This window comes from Myodes glareolus, chromosome 6, assembly GCF_982192425.1.
Source record: "Myodes glareolus chromosome 6, mMyoGla1.1, whole genome shotgun sequence".
NCBI lineage: Eukaryota > Metazoa > Chordata > Mammalia > Rodentia > Cricetidae > Myodes > Myodes glareolus.
The window spans coordinates 17,113,616-17,135,993 of NC_142031.1; the positions used below are offsets into that span (position 1 = coordinate 17,113,616).

At 51.9% G+C, this 22,378-nt stretch overlaps 1 protein-coding gene across 2 annotated transcripts in view; it reads right to left on the reverse strand.

The window, feature by feature from the left end:
* Ece1 (endothelin converting enzyme 1) overlaps positions 1 to 15,072 on the reverse strand; it is a 102,967-nt gene extending 87,895 nt beyond the window's left edge. Inside the window, exon 1 of one of the 2 annotated variants that reach the window (XM_048443306.3) lies at positions 14,922 to 15,072. In XM_048443306.3, the coding sequence (XP_048299263.1) occupies positions 14,922 to 14,924 (3 nt within the window). In that variant the 5' untranslated portion in view covers positions 14,925 to 15,072. Of the gene's footprint in view, positions 1 to 10,744; positions 10,797 to 14,921 lie in introns of those variants that run through there. The other variant, XM_085690451.2, reaches the window with a different exon arrangement.
* Positions 15,073 to 22,378: the final 7,306 nt, after the last annotated feature.

Sequence of the window (22,378 nt, forward strand, 5' to 3'; positions counted from 1 at the left end):
GCCAAAGCCATGGGCTGGATCTCACCCTGCCTCCATCAATCGCAAGGCCCTGCCAACTCCATTCCTCCGCCAATCCCAGGCAGCATGACCCTCCCCGCCCAAGGGCCAGAATGAGCATGACAGAAGGCAAGAGGGATCTTGCCATTACCCAGATGGCAACCCTTCTAATTCAAGGGAAGTCTCCACTCTGCCTGCTACCGATTTTCACCTCTTCCTTTCAGGGTTTAAATACGACCTTTGGTATTGAAGAAATAAAAGTTTGACTTGAATGTCTACACAGCCTTATAGCTCTGCATTCACTGCTTTGGGGACTAAGTTCAAAGCTCTAACCTGGCTTATACGGCTGTGTAGGGCCCAACCCCTGGCCACCTCCTGCCCTCACCTTAGATCACCTTAGATCTCACCCTTGCTACTGATTCCAGCTCTATGGAACAATACCATATAGGCCACTTACCTCAGGGCTTTCACCAGCAAATCTTCTCTTGGCCGAGAGCCTATGTGAGCCATCTCTTGTTAACATTTAATTCACCCTTCCAAGTCCTCCAAATGGGTGTCTCCCCTCAGGGAACAACCCTTCTGCCTGAGGGCGGATGGTTCCTCGGGCACTACAATTACAGCACACACTGCTCTTCACAGGCAGCCTAAGGCTAGCACACACTAGCAGGCACCATCACTGTTCATGTATCTATTTATTTGTGTGTGCGCATGTGCGTGTGCATGTGTGGAGGTCAGAACACACGCGTCGGAGTCATTTCTCTTCTTCTACCACGGGCATCCCCCGGACAGAACTCAAGCTGTCAGGTTTGGTGGCAAGCGCCTTTACCCGCCGAGTAACTCTGCCTGTCTTTCACTGTCACCACGGGTCACTTATACTCTGCTGAGGCCGTGGTTGGCAGAGCAGAGTCTGTGTTTTCCAGAGTCTCTATGCAGGAGGCAAGAGGAAGCTGGGAAGAAGGTAGTCTTGGCAGCTCAGGGATACATGGAACACGAATTCTAATTGGTCTTAATAATAAAAACCAGGAATCAGATATCGGGGTGAATGCTGAAAGATCAGAGAAGCAGAGCAGCCGGCCACTAGTTCTTACCTCTACTGCAGACCGAAAAGGTGGTCCTGTCTCTACTACAGGCTTAATCTCAGCTCAGACACTAAACTAGGTACATTTCTTGATGGTGTATTGGACAAAAAGCAACTTAAGTGGGGGCTTACAGTTTAAGAAGCTGAGATGGCTCAGTGGTTAAGAATGCACTGCTCTCATAAGGACCCGAGTTCTGTTCCCAGACCTCATGTCAGGCAGCAAGGCAGCAGCCAATCACTTGCAACTCCAGTTCCAGGGTGAATCAACATCTCTGACTTCTGCATGCTCACGTGTACACACACACACACACACACACACACACACACACACACACTCCCCTAGCAGGAAGGCAAGAGTCAGGGACCAGTGGCAGCAAGTCACATCGTATCCGGGGTCAGGAAGACTTGCTCAGCTTCTCTTCTCTTTATAATTCAGCCTGCGACCTCCAGGCCATGGGGTGGCGCTGTCCACAATCAGGTCAGCTATTCTCAACCCCAATTAACCCAATGTAGAAACTCTCTGACAGCGTGTCTAGAGGTTTGCCTGCTAGATGAGTCTGCATCTCATCAGGCTGACAGTCAGGATTAAGTACTATAGCACTCTAGCTGGCTTTCGGAAAATTGCCCAAACTCTCCGAGCCACCATTTCCCCATTTGACTGAAGATTCCCAAGGTTTTCATGACTGCTAGAAATCTCTCTCAAGACTCCCTGGATTCTTTGCATCAATTTCCCCAACTGAGTGATAATCTGATGGTGGAAATGATAAAACAGAACACTGGGGTACAGTGCTGGGCCATGTGTAGCTGTGTAACCTGTTAGAATTTCCCAAGTGAGACCTGTCACTCCCCAAAGTGAGAGTCAGGAAGTTTGCTGGAACTGCAGGTTTCAGAACCCCACTCAAAACCTAATGAGTCAGGATCTCTGAAAACAAAGTAAAAATGCCCTGGCAGCCAATATCCTTGGCTGAGAAGCTGAGAAACCTGGCATAGCTGACAACATAGTCACCGGGAAGGTGTAGTGCCCATCACATCCCAGGCTGTTCCTAGTAGTTTAAAAGCATGGCCCGAGTCTCTGAGTTGAACCTGTCCAGGGGCAGGTTCCAGTCCTTCCACTTGCTTAGGCCTGTAACGTTGAACTCTGGACTCTGTGTCTGAGGGCAGCTAAAGACCTTGTTGTTATGAGCAGAGGAGGTGCTGGGCCTGGGGCAGAGGGTCCCTGCAAAACAGAACAGAAACCTCTCCTCTGTTGCCAACTCCAGGGTTGGAAACGGTGTGTCCTGGGGACCTCCCAAGTCCTAAGCATCCTCAAAGGCAGAGTCTCTCCCTGGCAGATGGGCAGGAGTCTGCAAAGAACAGAGGCAGAGGGTGAAAGAGGATGCAACTGGTGAGCTGTCCGAGGCTCTGTGGAGCCACCAGGACACAAGTCACATCTAGTTGGCATGCCATGTGGGTGAGAACACGGAGTCTGGAGCCAGGCTGTCCAGGTTCTGGCTTTGCCACTCCTGGCTCTGCCTGACTGGTAGACTCCAGGCGCCAGCTCAAACATCAGATCCCTGGGCCTAGTTAGCTGCCCGTTCCTCTGGTCCTTCAAAGCTGCCCACACACCCACACAATACCATCCAACAACTTCCCTGCTGGCTTGTCTAGCTCTCCCACAGGCCTCTCACTTCCTGATGAGCCCAGATACCTCACGGCTGGCACTCAGCAGATGTTAGTTCTGTCAGAGTTCCACCATTTTCTGCCTTCGAAGTCCCCTTCCTCCCCCTTCCAAATGCAGCGATGCTAATCCCCAGTACTCCCTCCGAGGCAGCCCCTGGATCTGCTAGGGTCTGAAGTTCTGGATTCCTTTTCCTGGGGATCTGAATCTGCTCATCCCAGAGCTGTGCTGGAGACTTCAGAAGACCTACTGTGACTTTGTTCCCACGGCAGGTGGAGCACAGAGTCCACACAACCGTCGTCAGGGTTGGGGATGGAGGGCATAAACTGAAGAGCTATGGATAATACATTGCTTAAGAGCTTGGACTCAGGAGACCGTGGGATGGCTCAGCCAGCAAAACACTTGCTACCAAATCCAACAACCTGAGTTCAATCTCCAGGGTCTGCATGGCAGGAGAAAACAGATTCCCACACATTGTCTTCTGCCTTCCACACACAGACCCAACACACACAAAGCACTTAGACTCTGCAACCAAAACACCCAAGTTCAAATTCAGTTCCTGGGACTAGAGAGATGGCTCAGCACTCGCTACTCTTGCAGAGGTTGTGGGTTCAGTTCCCAGAACCCACTCGGTGGCTCTCAATCATCCATAACTCCAGTTCCAAAGGAATCAGATGCCCTCTTCCAACTTCCACAGGCAGCAGGCACCCATGCGGTGTACATGCATATGTGCAGGTAAAACACTTACACACAAAGAATAAAATACATAAATCTAAAGACAGTTTAAGCTGGGCAGCAGTGGTGGCACATGCCTTTAATCCCAGCACTCAGGAGGCAGAGGGGTGGGGCTCTGTGAGTTTGAGTCCAGCCTGATCTACAGATCTGGTTCCAGGACAGCCAGGGCTAGACAGGGAAACCCTGTCTCGAAACAAACAAACAAACAAACAACAAACAAACAAAACTATAATAAGACAGGATTGTATGAAGTGGATGGACACAGAGACCTAGAAAGCTTCTGATAGCGACACAGAGAACATCCCAGAAGAGTCTGTGACGTGCCATTCCTGCCAGCAGTGCCCACCTTCTCTGTATCCCTCTCATTTGCCATCTGTGGTCACTGAAGGATGGAGCCACAGCTGCTACTCCAGGGACTGGAAAGCTGAGTCTCAGAAAGGAAAACTCACTAGCAGCAAGTCCTTCACAAGCCAGTGGCATAAACGGGGTTAAAGCGCCCATCAATGCAGGGCCCCTGCCCATGACCACTAGGCAACACTGCCACTAGTGGGTGCAATGCAGGACATGGCAAATCACTCTGTCCTTACTCTGGCATGACCCTGCCTGTTTGCCATTGAGACATGGCTCTAGACACCTCAGTCTTGTTTGTATGTGTGTGTGCGCACCTCTCTATCTGTATATGTGTGAGAGAGAGAGAGAGAGAGAGACAGAGAGAGAGACAGAGACAGAGACACAGAGAGACAGAGAGTCAGAGACAGAGAGAGACAAGAGAGAGATCCTCGGTGCCTGCCTGCTTGCCAATGAGACACAGCTCCAGCCACCTGAGTCTTGTTTTTATGTATGTGTGGGCCTCTGTGAGTGTGCATCTGTCTGTGTGTGTGACCCTCGGTGCTTGCCTGCTTGTGTGTGTGTGAGACCCTCGGTGCTTGCCTGCTTGTGTGTGTGTGAGACCCTCGGTGCTTGCCTGCTTGTGTGTGTGTGTGAGACCCTCGGTGCTTGTCTGCTTGTGTGTGTGTGTGAGACCCTTGGTGCCTGCCTGTTTGCCACTGAGACACAGCTCCAGTCACTCCAGTGTTGTTTATACGTGTGTGCACACCTGTGAGTGTGTGTGTGTGTCTGTCTGTCTGTCTGTCTGTGTTGAGGTGATGGTGATACTAAGGGTCTGCACTGAATCTCTCAATTATAATGGAAAAGCAAAATAAGACAGAACAACAACAGGGCTCTTCCTACCTCCCATCTACCTGCATCCCCCAGGACTGGAGAGTAGCATGGGGAACAGCTCTTCAAAAGACTCAGGGCAGGGGCTTGGGAGATGCTTCAGTGAGCAAAGCGTTTGCTTTACAAGCAAGAAGTCCTGAGTTCTAGCCCAGAACCCACACAAGAATAGCTGTGGGTGGGGCTGCTGGAGCCATGACTTCTTGCAGAGGCCTGGGGTTTGATTCCTGGCACATCAGGCAGCTCACAACCACATGTAATACCAGTTCCAAGGGATTCACTGTCCTCTGACCTCTGTGGGCATCGACATGCATATGGTGTACATAAACTCATGTAGGCGCACACAACACAGGCAGGCAGACAGACAGGCAGGCAGGCAGGCAAACAGACAGATAGACAGATAGAACTTTAATTAAGGAAACAAAAACTGGGCATGGTGCTGCACACATGGGATCCCAAAGCTGGGAAGGCAGAGAGAGGCAGATCTCTAGGACTGAATGACCAGACAACCTAGCTGATGTGGCAGATTCCACCCTAGTGAGAGATTCTTTCTCAGAAAACATACAAAAAAGGAGTAGAGGGTAGACAGTGCTTTAGGTACAATACTAATGCTGTCCTCTGGTCTCTGTGTGTCCAGAAGTGTGTTGTGCGTGTGCACGTGTGCACACACACCTTACATCAAAACCATCACAGCAGCAATAGCCCCCATTACTAAAGACTTGCCGTGTGAACCGCCTACAGGCTTGAGACTTGACATCTGTCCTCAGCCGTGCCACACAATAGGAGGTGTTAGCCATCCTATGTCAGAGAAAACCAAGACCCAGATATGGTTGTTCACCAAAGGACCCAGCTGGGACTCTTCAGGGACAGGAGTGAACCAGAACCCATGCCTGTTGGCTCCAGAAGTCACATTCGGAACAGAAAGAACACAGGATCAGGACCCTGGATCGGGTTCTAAGATGCAGTACTGAACTTTCTGTGTGGCCTAGGGAGGACTCTTGTCCTTTCTGAACGCTTTTTGTCTTGCTTTGTTTTTAAATTTTTGGTGCCTGTGAGTGTGATGTTGATAGTGTACATATGTGTGGTATGTGAACATATGTGTGATTGCAGGTACAAGCTCCCTATGTATGGTGTGGAGGTCAAAGGAGGACATCAGGTATCCAGCTCCATCACGCTCCGCCTTATTCCCTTGAGGCAGGATCTCTCACTGGACCTGGAGCTGGGCTGGCAGCCAGCAAGCCCCTGTGATCCTCTTGTTTCTGATCCTCACAGCACTGGGGTTATAGACGAGTGCGGGGAGCTGGGCGGTGGTGGTGCACACCTTTAATCCCAGCACTCGGGAGGCAGAGGCAGGCAGATCTCTGTGAGTTTGAGGCCAGCCTGGTCTACAAGAGCTAGTTGCAGGACAGGCCCCAAAGCTACAGGGAAACCCTGTCTCAAAAAACAAAAAGAAAAAAAAACCCCAAAAATTCCCAAATGCATGTGGGGCCATGCCCATCTTTTTACATTGTACTGGAGACTGAATTCAGGCTCTCATGCCTTGGGCAGCAAGCATTCTTATCCACTGAGCTGTTTCCCCAGCCCTCTTTCTATTCTTTGCCTCCCCTAGAGGAAGTCAGTCTGGAGGACGCCTACATCCCACTTCCAGAGAATTCCATGAACTCTCTTACCCTCTTAGGTCTCCCCACCCTGTTCACTGTTCCTGGAAGTCCAGGAAGAAGTCCACTGACCACCTAGACACTCGAGGAAAAAGAAACGCCACCCGGGAACCACAAAGCCACAGGAATGCCCAGAATAGGGCTATAGCCGAGGGCATAGGGCTGTCCTTGTAACCATGGCCACCCCTGCCCTCATTTCTCAGTAGGCAGTGTATGTAAAAACAGGGGAAGCAAGCTCAGACGCTCTGGGGTTCTGGGAGCCTGGTGGTGAGAACTGGATCACATGGGAGAATGGTGAGGCTGAGTTCACGCGTAGGCGAAAGGTGGGTCTGTCTAGCTGGAGAATAACGACCACCGAACCTTCCTACCAGGAATGGTGGTCGAGATGCATTTTGCATCTAACCCTCTCCATCCCTAAAGTAACTAAAACCTAGCCTCTGGAGATGCAAGCACAGTCACACCCTTAGGCCAGGACGCCTCTCCTGCTGGACACAGCCTCTCTTTGCCTCGCTCCTGCCCCCTTCAGTCTATCCGGCACACAACAGCCAATACCTTTCTAAAACAAATACAAAGGAGTTGCCTCATTGAAGACCTCCAGGGGCTCGACATCACTCTTGGGAATGAGATGCCAATTCACTTCCCCTCCAGATGGGGCTCTCACGACTAGCCCCCATCCCGTCCACCTCCTTCGACACCTTCCCATGATGCCTCTGCTCAGCCATGCAGGCCATCTTCCACCTTAGCATGCCAAGTCCTACGGCTCTATGGTGTGCTCTCTGTACTTCCTGTTCTTTCTGCCCCAAATTCCTCCTCTACATCTTTACCCTGCTGCCCTCTCCCTAACCTTCCCGCTTGGCCACCACCGAGAGCCACCACATCACAGCCATTCTCCCGCGCCACCCTGCTTTGCTTTCTTGCTGCTCTCTGAAATGATCTCTCTGGCAGGCGGGCTTGCACATGGTGTCAGATTTTTCTCCACTGAACCTGAGCTCCTTGCAGGCTGGGATTTGATGACCACAGAGATTTTTGTCCTTTGGATGAGTTGGGACCTCATTTGTCTTTTACGACCCTGTAGGTGAAGACGGAGTGAATTGCCCAAGGCCAGAGCCTTAGTGTGTGATAAAAAGCACACACCCAGGCTGGCCTGATGCCAAGGCTGTCTCTTCTAAACCTCCTAGGGTGGGGCGGACTCAGAAGGAAGGGGGTCAAGAGAGGAGAGCCATCTTCTCTCCCGGGGCCTTCTGTAGAGGGAAAGAGTAGCTGAGGCTAAGGGATTATCTTGATTCAACCCAGGAGGCAAAAAAAAAAAAAAAAAAAAAAAAAAAAAAACTATTGATGGGAGCAAGTGGTCCCCAAACAAGGAGACCACCAGAAGCCAGTGATGGGGATCTTCAATCCAAAAGATGCTCTGTATGGGGTGGGGGTGGGGGACTCAGGGTGAGGGAGGGGAAGGTACAAGCCTAAGTCATATAGCTAGCCAATCAGTGGCAGGAAATGCTTGAAGGCGAGGGATCCCCTACAGGGCCAGAACCTCTTCTCTAACCTGAGGAATCCAGGGCTGGCAGAATGCAGTTCAGGGTTTGCCAGGCCCGAGGGCAGGGGCAGGGCTATGGAGGAGGAGCCAAGGGATGAGACCATCAGGCCCTGGAAGTGTGTTCTAGGCCAAGCACTAGCTGTGACAGGGAGGGTAGTGGCAGGCTCCGAAATGGAACACCTACGTCAGAGGGTGGTGGGGCAGCTACATAAGTCAGACACGTATGGACATGAACAAGAATGTCACACTGGCCCCAAACTGAGAGCAACCCAAATGTCAGTCACAGATGGTTACAAGTTTATCTACTCAACAGGACACAACTCAGCTTAACCAAGAGCAGATTCTGGAAGAGGCACCAGGAGCGAAGTCCCTCAGAGGCTCTCAGTAGTGGCCAAACTGATAGGAACCAGGCCCCAAGGAACTTGTGTGTAAGAGTTGATGCTGCTCAAACCAGGCGACAGAAAGGACAGCAAGCACACCTGGGGTAGCCCACTAATGACGGGCGCCTGTGACAGGCGGGCCCTATGGGGGCTGTAGAATGGCATCCATCTTGGTCCAAATGTTAAACCCACACTGGGAAAACCAGGCCGGGTAGGATGCGTGTGCCTGGGGACACTGCCAACATTTATGCATGATCACTGTGCACCAGTGTTACCGCATCACAGCTGGGCAGTGACAGCGACAGCAGCTGAGCTCCGTGGAGTCCCAGGACTTCCCAGCACTGAGCCAAGCGCCAAGGAACCCCTAGACTCCCCAACACTGAGCTGGGCTTTGTGGAGCCCCTGGACTCCTCAACACAGATCCTGAAACAGGATCTGCTCTACTCTTGCAACTACTGAACAAAACGTCCCAGCAGGTTCACACTGGAGAGGAAACCAAGCTCAGAGGGAAGACATAGAGCAGAAAGTGACACAGTGGAAAGGGATGCAGGCATAGCTCAACGGGTAGAGTGCTTGCCTAGCGTGCATGAGGCCCTGGGTTCAATCCCCATCACGGGGTAAACCTGGTGTGATTGTACTTGTAACCCCAGCACTCATGTGGTAACAGTAGAGGTTCAAGGCCCACTTCAGCTACCCAGAGTGATCCAGGCTATACAGAATGATCCAGGCCAGCCTGGGCTACATGAGACCGTATCTCAATTAATTAACTAATTAAAAAAAAGTGATGGAACCAGATTAGATTCTGGGTTTCCTGGTCTCCAAGACCAACTCCCGAGATTTAGCCAGTCCCCAGGGCCCTGCCCCGCCTTGTTTTCATGGCTGTTTACCCTCAAGCCTGCCACCCGCGGTCCCTCTTCTCAGGGTGGAGGGGACTGGACTACTCACGTTGCTCAATGGACTCACTTCTACAAAACAACTGCTTAGGAAATTAGTCCTCCCTCCCTCCCCATGAGCTGCCTCCAAGCTCTGCACCACTCTCCCGACCACACATCACTCTGGCCATTCCAGTCCTGGACCTCAGCCCACTCGTCAGGAGCTCCACCGTCTGAATTGGCGGCGGGGGGGGGGGGGGGGGGGACCGCTACTCAAGCCCAGCTCCTGACCTCAGAGCACAGGGAGGCTGTGAGGTTAGAGTCCCCACCCTCAGCTGCAGTTTCCAAGTGACGCAAACCAGAGTCTGGATTCAGAGAATCATAAAACATTTCTTCGGAATAACGAGGGCTGCCACGGCCATTTCTCCTGTCCCTTCCTGTGCCAGCTCTGCTGAGGGGTTTCTCACTGACCATCCAGAACGGGGGCCATGGAACCCCCCTCCTCTGGGCCCAAAGTCGGAGTTCAAAGGTCATATGAAACATGTCCACCATCCCCGACAGGGAAATGATCAAGGCTGGGCTCGCTATGCTTAGTGCTCTATGGGGGCTGTAGAATGTCAGGAGGAGCCTGAAAATGGCTGTTGACTATTCCAGCCATGTCATTTTGCAGACGGGGAAACCAAGGCCTGGGAAAGGAGTGTCTTATTGGGGTGGGGGGTGGGGGTCTCTGTACTTGGCCTTGGTTCTCTTGGAGCACCTGCAGAGGCAGCAGATGGGAGGGGGAGGTTCTGGCTCCAGGCAGAAGTAAATATTGACACGATGTGTTTACACTGTAACCCGAGTCCTCCTGGCTGCCGCCCACACCCGCCCTTGCATCCCAGCCAAGAAGGCCAGGGAGCAGGCCAGGAGGTGGGCTTGGAGAGACCGCTTCTGGGCCAGGGGCTGTGTAGTCTACACACAGGAGTATGTGGTCCGAAATCCCAGGATACAGCCAGTCCGGAGTCCCGGGCACTGACAGGCAGAGAGTGACCGTCACAGAAGCCAGGGAGATGGGAGGTCTGGATTGTGCTCCAGGCCTGGCTCTGCCATTCTTCAGCGGTGGGACCCAAGAATGGTGAGCAAAGGTGATCCTGTCCAAGGAGCCAGGCCACCAGCCTTTCAGCTGGCCAGCACCCAGTCCCAGCGGCCCCCAGTACCTCTGCCTGTTGCCCAGGGGTCGGGTCCCCATCCCCAGGAGCTTTCTCAGGAAGGTTAAACAAGTAGCAGTTAGGGGTCAACACCCTTTGCTACCTGGCTCCAGACCTCAGCTCCCGAAGGGAATTCCAGGCATCTGCTCTCACAACCCCAGGCCTAAGAAGCCCCAGCCCCAGGTTTAAAGAAAAGATGAAAGCATGAATGGCCTGGGGTTAAATGTGGGGGAGCCCTAGCTCTAAACTCCCAAGTGGCTCCCCATTGTCCTTAGAATCAAGACCCAAATCCCTCCCATGGCCCTCCCCAAGTGCACCAGCTCTGGCCAACTGCCAGACATCCCTGGCACCCCTAGTGAGCAAGCAGAGGCCAACTGGCTCATCTTGCATACACAGCCCCATTGCCTGAAGCCCCTTCTGGACTCACTCACTCTTCTGTGGTGATGGAGACTGAGTTTCGCTACGCATCCCTCAGTTGGACTAAAACTCTGGCAATCCTCTCGCCTCTGTCTCTTCAAGGTTGGGATTACAGGCTTGCACCGTGACGCCCGGCTCCACTCATTCATTCTTTCTTCAGGCTGTAGCCTGAAGAATGTCATGGTCTCAAGGAGCGGCTTCCAATCCCCAGGCCAGGTGCCCCATCCCCATCCCCTCCTGCCCCCATGTCTCCATAGCAACAGGAACTGCGCTTGTCATTTCCTGCCCATAGGCTTGCCTAACCGACTGTGGCAGAGACATGTCAATCTTAGCCACACTGACCACAGTCCCGGGCTGACTTGGTGGATGCATGAACCGGTGATGAACAGCCAGGTGCACAAAATCACTGCAGCGGACATGACAACGCAGACACGCCAAAATGACCTATCTGCGGATGCTCCCCCTCCTTGTAGCCACCTCCCGCTTTCCAAGCCCCCTACTCCTGACAGGATGGAAGGCTCTGTAAATCGATCTTGGAAACTGGGCTCATTCCTTCCCAGAAGGCAACAGCATCCTTCTTAACCAAAAACTTTATCAAATCTCTATTGGAAGCAATGCAAAGACACATGAGCAGCCACCACTGCTTGGCTACCCAGCCAAGCACAAGTGCAGGGACATGAATAACCTGGCGTAACCCAGTCTCGAGGCCAGGCCTGCTGCCCAGGACAAGGTGGCCACTACCCTACTCTCAGAGCCCCTTGCCTCCTAGCTTCAAACAACAACACTGTCCCTTGTGCTTTTAATAATTTCTCCATGTTTCCATGTCGGTATCCTCACAGTGACGTCCTCAAAAGCAGCACATCTGTCCCTCATGGCAGGAAAGGGAGCACAGAGAGGGAGGACGCCTGCCCTAAGGTCACACAGCAATCTGACGGGACATCAGGATTCAAATTTGGGTCCTGGATCTTGTCTTCAATTCAACCTCTGTTCAGTGAAGACCTCCCTCTATTCAACAGCAGCCTCAACTCAATTGCCCTCCCCACTGTATAGAATGTAAGACACCACCGGAACTGTGTGGGAGTTGGGTTTGCCTCCTTCCCTTCAGCCCCTCTGCCTGCTTAGTCCTCCTAGACCTAGCTGGCTCATGCCTTTAACATCCCGCTAGCTGTGCCGCTGGACCACTTCTTTTCCATCCCTGCCTCCGGGTGATTTGAGGACATCTGGAGGTAGGAGATATAAAAAGCCTCTTGGGAGTTCGCATCCCTATAGCTTGCGCTGAGGGCTGGCGAGGGGTGGGGGGGAGCTTTCGACAGGAGGCCATTAAGAACAGTGCTGATCCTCTGCCAAGAGGTTAGGGACCTGGGTGGAGAGCTGGGAGGACCAGGGAGATTCAGAGCCAACAACAGGAAGCAGCCTGCACGGAGTAAAGAACCCCATAAGAACCTGGGGGTGCTCTGCCGGAGGGGTGGGAAGCTGGATTTAAGGCCCAGAGTGAAGTAGCCCTGAATCCAAGCCCCTCTAGGGAAAGATGGCAAAAGGAACCAGCTTTAGGGGAACCCAAGGAGGCCTGACGTCAGTCCTCACCCCACCCACTCACAAAGCATCAACACCGTGCGTCAGCGGACTATAGTAGGCTCCCACTCCCCCTCCCTTGGTGGCAGTCAAGGCCTCTGCTCTCTGTCCTTGCTATTTCCCAAGCCTGCCTTGTCCCCTCTCAGCTGCTCCTACATACCTGAGTGGTAAACAGCCCTATTCTGGTCCTGCCCTGAGTATTCTGTGTCCTCACACCTCTGGTTCGCTATCACACAGGTTCCCTTAACTGGAACAAGTGTGTCCCTCTTTGGATCACATCAGTTTGATGACTCTCCCACCTCTCCAGCCAGAAGGGAAAACTTGCTGGCTATGACACAGTCACCTCCCCGAAGGACATGACACCTGACCCGAGGACATTTAGGGATGGGTAGAAGCCATGTCAACACATGGTTTATGCCACCTTTTCTCCCTTGTAGAAGATCTGGCACAGAGCAAGAACCCTGTAAGCCTCTGTTAAACAAGAAACAGGACATTGCCTTTCTTTAAGAATCACTGTCATCTTCTCCTACACATGACAAATATCAACGACTCTTCCAGACCAGCAAATAGGGTGGGTGGTTAGCAGAACTTCCTAATTGGAGCTCAAGGTTGTAGAAGAAAGTAAATGGTATTCCAAACACTCTCACTTGGGTTTATCTCGGCCTGATCCCCACACCGTCCTAGGAGGGGAACCATCAGCCATCTCATTGATGAGAGTGCAGGATGGGGTTATAATAAGCCCGACCAAAGCCCCTGTAGGGACATGAAGGAGCAGGGACAAGAACCCAAATCTGATTGGGGACAAAGTCTAAGTTCTTTCTGATGGGCTAGGAAGCTTTTCAGGTGTTAGCCGGAGATGGCCCAGTCAGCTAAGGGCAGTTGCTCTTGCAGAGGACCCCCAGGGGTCAGTTTCAAGCACCTACATGGTGGCTCATAACTGTTACTCCAGGTTCAGGAGATCCGACACTCTTTTCTGGTCTCCCTAGGCACCAGGCATGCATAAGGTACACTCACATACATGGGAGCCAAGCACTCACAAATAAGCACTCACAAGCAAATAAGTGATCAAATTATAAAAGAAATGTCACCAAGGCAGAGTGGGCTGTTAGTTGGTTTGTTTGCGCTCCGGCTGCCCTTCAACTCACAACCTGCCTGCCGCCACCTCCCAAACACTGGGATGAGAGGCAGGCACCACGACACCAGATTTCCTGGTGCTTGCTCGGGAGAAGAAACCTCCTCTTTGTGAGCAGCTCAGGTTGGGGTGGGTGCAGAGAGAGGATGTGTGACCTCAGAGTCGTTCCCTCTTTTATTGATCTCTCACATCCTCGGATTTTAAAGCAAAAGCTGGTCCACAGGTGACGCATTCCCCAGCCATGAAACTATCCAAGCGACCCATTCCCGGGCGATTCTTAATGGAGGAGGTAAGTCAGGTCCAAGATGACTGCTTCTGGGCACCTTGGGGGTCGAATTCAGTCATCAGTCTCTAGAGGGACAAGTGATGTCTCGTGGGAAAGATGCCAGTGGGTAAGAGAGGAGACTCAGAGAACAGAGGAAAACGGTGTCGAAGGGGAACTGACGTTCCTATCAGTAGGGGTTTGGGGGACGTAAGGGCAGGACAGCTGATCCTGGTGCTGTCACTGCAGCCTTTTCCTCTCTCTCCATGGTACCCCTCCATTCCTCACTGAACCCCTGAGACTTGAAAGTGACATCATAGGAGTAGGCAAGTCTCTGGGACCAACCGCGGAGAGCCCAGAGGAAAATCAGGTCAGACAGGGTGTCTTGGATCCAGTGCACAGGCCAAAGAGGAGGCAATGAGAGGTTCACAGGGAGAGAAGCACACCTGGCGAGTGATGGAGAGACAATAACAGGCTCTGAAGAGGCAACCTGAGGCTTTGGCTCTGCGTCAGAGACAACTTGCCTACCCGAAGCTCCCAAAAGCAACCAGGACTGGATTAGTTGGCTGTCACTCCTGCGGCTTAAGCCCCAACGAAATCCCCTTCCTCAAGAACCCCTTTACCCTGGTGCTTTTGCCCAAAGGAGCTAGCCCTTGGCCCCTCCTCTGAGGATTCATTACTGAGGGATGCTGGAGACACCAGTTAACTCGCAGAACCTCAGACTGTCCGCCCTCCTCTCTGAGCCACCCTACCCCACGCGCCACACAGCAGGATCAGCAGTAGGAGAAAAGTACCCAGTCTCCCAAGATGTATAGAGCGTTCTCGAACACCAAACCCACTTGAACTATGAGGGATGGGAGCTCAAGGCCAGCCGAACCCTGACGTCTCTTGAATCGACCCGGCCTGGCTGCCCAAGATCTCAACGCCAAACCAAGCTCGGAGACTTACGTATACCTAAACCTATTTCACCAGCTGCCCCCCCCAAAAAAAATCTAAAGCGCCACCCCAAGTCTTCCACGCAAGGCCGGAACTAGCAGTCCAAAACCAAGGTACTCGCGGCCCGGACGCCCCCCGGCTTCACGCCTAAGAACAGCGGGACGCGAGCCGCGGGCCGCAGCTGCAAGGGACGCCCAGCCCCCCGCGAGCCGGCCAGGATGCCATCACCGTGCTACTGCCGGGACCGTCGGGGCTGCATCGATCCGCGGCTGGCTGCGGGCGCACTCACCATCGCTCGCGGGCTCCGAACGGCCCGGCTCTGGCTGCGCCTCCTGCTGTGGCTCAGGCTTCGGCTGCTTGGCGCTGCGCTGCGCTCTCCGCTCGGACGGCGCGGCTAGCTGCCGGGGCGGCGCGCGCGGCTTGGGCGCCCAGGCCAGGGGGCGGGACCCACCGCGAACCAATACCGAGGCGCGGGGGCTGTGGGCCCGGGGAGCAACAGCCAATCAGACGCGTAGGCCCAACTCCCTCGCCCCCGCGGGCTTCTTAACCCGTGGCTTGCCGGAACGCAGGAGCCCGATGCTGGTGAATCCAGGGGCGCGCGCCCGGTCCTCCAACTCGGCGTGCCTAGACTAGACCTCGTGGGGACCCGCTTCTAGGGTCAGATGGAGTTGACGACAGGCCCACCTGTGCCCAGTTGGGGCTCTGAGAGTTTTGGCGACCTTTGTCTCTTGCCTGGCGCCTGCACTGGAGTATGACCCTGATCGCTGCAGTGTGTGTGTGTGTGTGTGTGTGTGTGTGTGTGTGTGTGTGTGCAAGGAAGGAGGGAGGAGACAGAAAAGGGGGAAGGGATGGATTCTGCATGCCTGTGTGTTTATGTGGAAAGACAGAGGACTATATTTGGGGATTGTTACTCGTGTGTGTGTGTGTGTGTGTGTGTGTGTGTGTGTACACGTACACGTGCGCGCGCGCGCTTGAGAGAGGGGCAAAGCAAAGAGAAATGGAATGAAGGCCCGGTAGGCGTGGGCACTTATACCTCCAGCGGAGAAACTTTCTCCTCATGCCTGCTGCGCAGGTGCAGAGGAGGAAAGAAGAGGAGACTGCGTGTGCTGTGTGAGCTGTGCTTTTGTGACCTGTTGAGCATGCTATGTGGGTGTGGTAGAAAGAGGCTTCGTGCCTCTGGTAGGAAAGAGTAGACAGTGAATCCTGTTCGGTCCACGTGTAGGCGCACATACACAGTTGAGGAACATGGCGGAGATTTACCACAACTTTGTAGATGACTCGGTTCGTGAGCTGGAGCGGTCAGTGTATCCTGTGTGGCGAACATGTGTGCCTTGTTTTGTTTGTGTGACTTTTCTCTGTGACATTTTTTAATGACAGGTCTCAGGGCTGGAGAGATGACTCAGTGGTTAAGAGCATGTACTGCTTTTGCCCAGATAGAGGGTGGGGGAGGGGTGGAGTGGGGGTTTGGTCCCCCAGAAGCAGTATCACACAGCTCACAACTGCCTGCAACTCCAGTGCAAGGGTCCAACGCCCTATTCTGGCATCTTCAGACACCTGCATTCACACATGCACATAACCACAAGCAGACAAATACATGCAGATAATTTAAAAAAAACAAAAAACAAACTACTGTACTAGGGTGGTGCCCGTGTTTAATGCCAGCACTCAGGAGGCAGAGGCAGAGAGATCTCTGAGTTCATGGCCAGCCTGGTCTACAGAGTGAGTTCCAGGACAGCCAGGGGTACATAGAGAAACCATGTCTTGAAAAATCAACCAAACAAACAAATAAACAGAGATGGGTTTCCCAGTACCTAGCCCCGGCTGGTTTGGAAATTCCAACCCTGCTTCTGCCTCTAGAGTACTTGAGGTTACGGGTGTGCCCACCATGCCCCACTTATATGACTTTTGCTGTTATATTTGTATGGTATCAAGAAAAGAAACTAATGTGTAAGGGACGCGATGTCTGTGTTGAGAGACAAAGACATCCTGGAGGAACTGAGATGAGTCTCTGAAGGATGGCTGTGATTGGTGAAGCAGGAAGGGGAGACCTGGGGAATCTCCCCTACCATCCACATGAAGGCAAGGAGGAGGGGAGGGCTGAACTGGCTGGGGATGGCTGAGGGTTGAATTGGTTGGGGACAGCGGTGGATTTGCGCAGAGAAAGAACCAAATAGTAGGAAGGAAGAGTAGAAAAAGCTGGCTGAAACCCCCTTTCAGAGTTCGTCTCTGAGTGCCCCTTGACAAATCAGGGAATGAAAAACCAGACCTAGGCTTTGGATGCAAAGCAGGGCTGTCAGCTCCTGGACCGTGTGTCTGTGGGAGCATGGAGGGGTGGACACAGTGCTCCATAGCCCCTTTCACCTGGCGTCACCCTGAATTGCTTGCTGTAGAGGTACAGGTCAGGGAGGAGGTCACAAGGCATGCACGGTGATAGCAGCAGGTAGGATGCGTGGGCTTGAGTGTAGGCTGTGCTGGGCCGCATGTGTACGGGCTTCAGTGGGGACAGGCCTAAGGTGTCAGAACCCTTCTGCGGGACAGAAAACATACACATACAAACCATCAGCCCCTGACCTATTTTTTTCTCATTTCTTATAACCCAGGCTAGCCTCAAACTCCTTGTATAGCATTAGTGGGAGTATCCTGGGACTCCCGATCCTCTCGCCTCCATCCACCTCCCAAGTCTAGAGATGGCAGGCGCTCTCCACCATGCCCTGAATAAATGGTGTTGACTTCATGCATGCTAGGCAAGCATTCAACCAACTATGTATGTTATGGCCCCAGTCTGGTTTAAGCTTTTTGGCACCTCCTCAAGTGACCTCCCAGGGGTCTTAGTGTGCCAGCTGGAGAGATATCTTAAATCCAGGAAGACGGGAAAGCCTGCCCAGTTACCCCAGCTCTACACTTGTCAGTACATGGCTTTGGACAGTTCTCCCTCCTCTCTGAGCCTCAATCTTCTCCTCTATAAAATGGGCTTTGCCATTCCTGCCTGCTTCATTCTGCTCATGCCAAAGCTCTGGGAATTCACACACAATGTGGGTACTTTGCAGACTGCTACAAACCCTAGAGTCATCTTGCTCTGCTTACAAAAAGTTTAGATGTTGTTTGTAGTGGATACAGCCTCTCATCTCAGCACATGGCGGGCAGAGGCAGGCCAGGCAGATTTCTGTGAGTTTGAGGTCAGCCTGGTCTATAAGTGAATCCCAGACCAGACAGAACAACAAAGTGGTACCAAAAAAAAAAAAAAAAAAAAGCAAAATGAGTCTGTTGTCAGTCAGGCTTATGTCCGCCTTAAAGAGAGAATGATTGACAAGTGCCACTGAAGCTTCTGGTCTGCTCTGTGACGTCAGGTCTTGGGGACACAAGTGAGTGTGCTCAGTTAATAACAGCTCCCATGGTATCTATGTGCCCTTTGTTCTCCCTTAGAGTCCAACAGTAAATTACGAAGAGGGTGTGGTGCCACAGGCCTGTGAGCCCAGCACAGGAGGTAGAGGCTTGATGGACAGGCATGCAAGGCAGTTCAAGTTATGTCAGCCTAGGTCAGCCTGAGCCACATGAAAACCTTTTGCTTTGTGTTGTGTTTTTGGTTGTTCGAGACAGGATTTCTCTGTGGAGCTCTAGTTGTCCTGAAACTCACTCTGTTGACCAGGCTGACCTCAGACTCACAGAGATCTGCCTGCCCAGGAGACCATATTTTAAAACAAAACAAAGAGAAAAAGGTCAAGTCTCATGACCACATGTTGCTCACGCACACCATAGATTTCCTGGAATGTGCTATCACTGGGTCAGCAATAGTAGGTGTGGTCCCACCTCTGTGAAGATGGTGGAGGGCGTGGGCACTGGGGAGACAGCCCGGTGGGTAAAGGCGCTTACCACCAAGCCTAAGGACCTCAGTTTATCCCTGAGAACTCACGTGGTGGAAGGAAAAAAACATCCACATACCATCCTCTGACCTCCGTGTGCACTGTGACACTCATACACCCCACTCTGGCCCCGCCAGCAGTAAACACATAAGTACATAAACAAGCAAAGAAAGCCTATGCCTTCCGTGTTCAATGGCGCATGTGGCTGGACAGGACGTGCAGCCTTACAAAACTCCTGGCTGGACCGGCACCAAAACTGGGAGCCGAGTGGAGACGTCCTGATGCCATAACCAAGGCCTGTCTGTGCTACCCTGCTGCTCTGGGAAAGGCTGCTCTGGGCTTTATGGAACTCAGCGGGGAGCGGGGGGGGGGGGGGAGGCGGCGCGTCTGGCACCTCTAACCCTTACCCAGCGGTCTAGAGGTCATCTCCCGAAGGCTTTCTGAAAACCCAGGAATGCCTAGCATTTGCCGTGTGCTAGACACATACCAGGTGGCTGGTGTTTTGTGGTATTGGCTTGATAATTCCGACAGTTCTGAAGCGAAGGGGCCATGACTCAGCCTGTTTCCCTGTCGCCAGTGAGAGAATTTAGAAGGATTTCGAGAGCAGCCAGTGCTATTAGCTCAGCAGGGGACCCAGGTTCTACTCCCAGTACTCTCACGTTGGCGCTACTGTAACTCCAGTCTGTAACTCTCGTTCAGGAGGTTCTGGCGCCCTCTTCTGGCCTGCACGTGGTATGCAGCCATACACCTATAAACATAAAGTAATAAAATTAAATTTAGAAAAAAATAAATTCAAGACCATCTAATGATCCAAATTCGAGACCAGCTTGAGCTATATAAAATCCTAATGAGAGAGAGAGAGAGAGAGAGAGAGAGAACAGGAGAGAGAGAGAGAGAACAGGAGAGAGAGAGAGAGAGAGAGAGAGAGAGAGAGAACAGCCGAGAGAGATCCACAGTGTGGTCCTCCGCAGACAACCTCTAGGGACCTCTCCTGGACCCCCAGCATCCGGTAGTAGGATATTAGAGTTGGCCATGACTACGAGAGGAGAGGAAGACCACAATAGCCGGCCCACTCCCTTTTCCCCAAGGAAGAAAACCAGGCAGCTGTCCTGGGCTTTACCCAGTGGGCAGGGTGGAGGGACCGGAGAGAGATGAGTTGCCGAGAAAGGGTGGAGGCTACAGAGAAAAACCAAGAGGAAAGGACTGGGGGGGGGGGGGCACGCTGCACCCTGACCAGAGGGGCTACTGTGTGAGGTGTTGAGCGAGTGTGGGACAGGTGGGAGGAAGGAAGGAGACAGAGAGTTTCAGGAGACCAGAGGCTGGACTAGGGAGGTGGAGGGAGAAGGGGGTCACAATTTTGAGGCCAACCTGGACTATACAAACAGGGACCAAAGAGAGAGCAAGGCAGGTGGGGCAAGCAGGGAAAGAATTTTGGAAACTTATTGGGGTGATAAGTGATTTGATTTCCTAGACCCAAAAAGCTGAATACTTATATTGTTTTTCAGCTGACCGAGTAAAGACTTGCTGTAAAACCTGACTTCTTGAGCTGGATCCCTAGAGTCCATGGGTTGAAAGGGGAGAACTGACTTCCACCCATTGTCCTCTGACTACCACACACACTCACGTGGCATGCATGCACATACATGTACACAGACACACATCATGCACACAGACACACACCATGCACACACACACACCATGTGCGTGCACACCAGGCACACACACACACACACCATGTACTCACATACACCATGCACATGCACATACCATGCACACACATAAAATTATAATAAATAAATAAAAATTTAATTTCATTCTTTTCAGCAGAAGAATTGAAGATTCTAACAAAATAAGGAACAAGACAGGCTTCGAGGTGGCTCAACTTCAACCATTCATTCATTTTTATATAAATATCACATTTTTATAAACAAAGACACTCTCTTCCAGGGCTCTCTTCTGGCTTCCACAGGCGCCAGGCACACACATGATACACTGTCACACATGAAGGCAAAACGCCCATGTGCAGAATAAAATCATGATTTAAAACTGTTGAAGCCAGATGTGGTAGCATATTCCTTTAATCCCAGCACTTGGGAAGCAGATGCAGGTGGATCTCTGTGAGTTCAAGGCCGGCCTGGTCTACATAGTTCCAAGAGAGCCAAAGCTATATAATGGAGAGATCTTGCCTGGCACACACACAAAAAAAATCTCTTAAAATAAACAAAGAGATTCCTTATTCCTGGCTACTGAAATGTGTGCACCAGACACTGGGCCAGGTGTTCTTCCGTATGAATCCATTCACATCTACAGTGGCTCAATGGATATGGGGATCCCCATTCCGCAGATGAGGAAATCAAGGCTAGAGAGGTAAAGTCATATGTCCAAGGTCACAGGTAGGAGAGTTGGCACGAAACAATTTGTCCATCATTTTAATCTGATAGATGTATTTTCTTATTTTTTTTTAATGTGAGCTGCTTTATATCTTGTTTGTGATTGGATGGGGATAGATAGGAGGGAAAGACAGACATGTGTTGCCATGTGCCTTTCTCAACCTGCTGTGGGATATGTGCTATTCTCATTGGTTGATAAATAAAGCTGTTGTGGCCTGTGGCAAAGCAAGATAGAGCCAAGTGAGAAATCCAAGCACACACACAGGTGAAGAAGGGTGGAGTCTGAGAGATGCCAGCCAGCTACCAAGGAAGGAAGACACATGGAAAATGAGGTGATGCCACGGCCACGTGACAATACATAGATGAATAGAAATGGGTTAATTTAAATGTAAGAGTTAGCTAATAATAAACCTGAGCCATCTGCCAAACATTTATAAGTAACAGTAAGCCTCTGAGTGGTTATTTGGGTACTGGTGGGTGGGAGAGAAACTTATTGCTCTCCTGTATTGTCTGATTCTCTGTACTGAGCTGGAGCTGAGTGCTGCGGGGTCATCATTTCACTGGGGGACTGGAGGACAGGTTTCTGGAGCACCCACTGATGGGACTCTTGCTACGCATGCACGTAGTCCGGAGCAGGCAGTAGCTGAGAAACCAAGCAGGCCAGGGAGCATCGCGTCAGTGGGAGCGATGTGTGAGAGTTAGCTAAGGTGCGCTCCAGGTAGCCAAGGTACCAGAGAGCAGCAGTGGAGAGCAGCCTTCTGCCCTGGAAGCCTGCTGGCAGCAGGTCCCAGCTGCAACTCCTCCTGGTTCAGGGGCTGAGGGTGTTATTCTGAGTCACGCTACAAACAGCCTACTAGAACCCCATGTCGCTCCCTTTTTGCCTCAGCTGTTCGGAAGCTCTTAGAGTAGTTATCTCTTTTAGTCTCAGTAACTAATTCAATCTTTGTTTCATAAAGCCCGGGCTGGCCTTGAACTCCTGAACCTCCTGCCTCTACTTCCCTAGTGCTAGCATCATAGGTGTGTGCCACTACAACCATGTCTTTAAATTTCTTTAAATTTCAATTTCAATTTAAATTTCTGTGTATTTAGGGGATTGAACCTGGGACTTTGAACATGCTAGGCGAGCACTCTTTCACGGGGCTCCATCCCCAGTCCACTGGAAAGGTTTCAATTTCTGTCTTTTGTTTGTTTTGTTTTGGACAGGTTCCTCTAATTTCAGTTGTCCTGGAACTTGAGACACTCCTGCTTCTGTCTCCAAGTGTCTCCAAGGGTCCCATTGTGCCCTGCTTGATCTTCCTTTTTATTTTTAATTGTTTTTATTTTGTTATTTTGGAGGCGGTGGATTGAGAAAGGGCTTACTCTGTAACCCAGACTGGCACAGAACTCATGATGTAAATCAGGCTAGCCTTGAACTTACTGCAATCCTCCTAATCATGTCTCCCAAAGGTGTGTGTCACCAGACCCAGCTTGAACTTCATTATGTGTGTGTGTTTGAG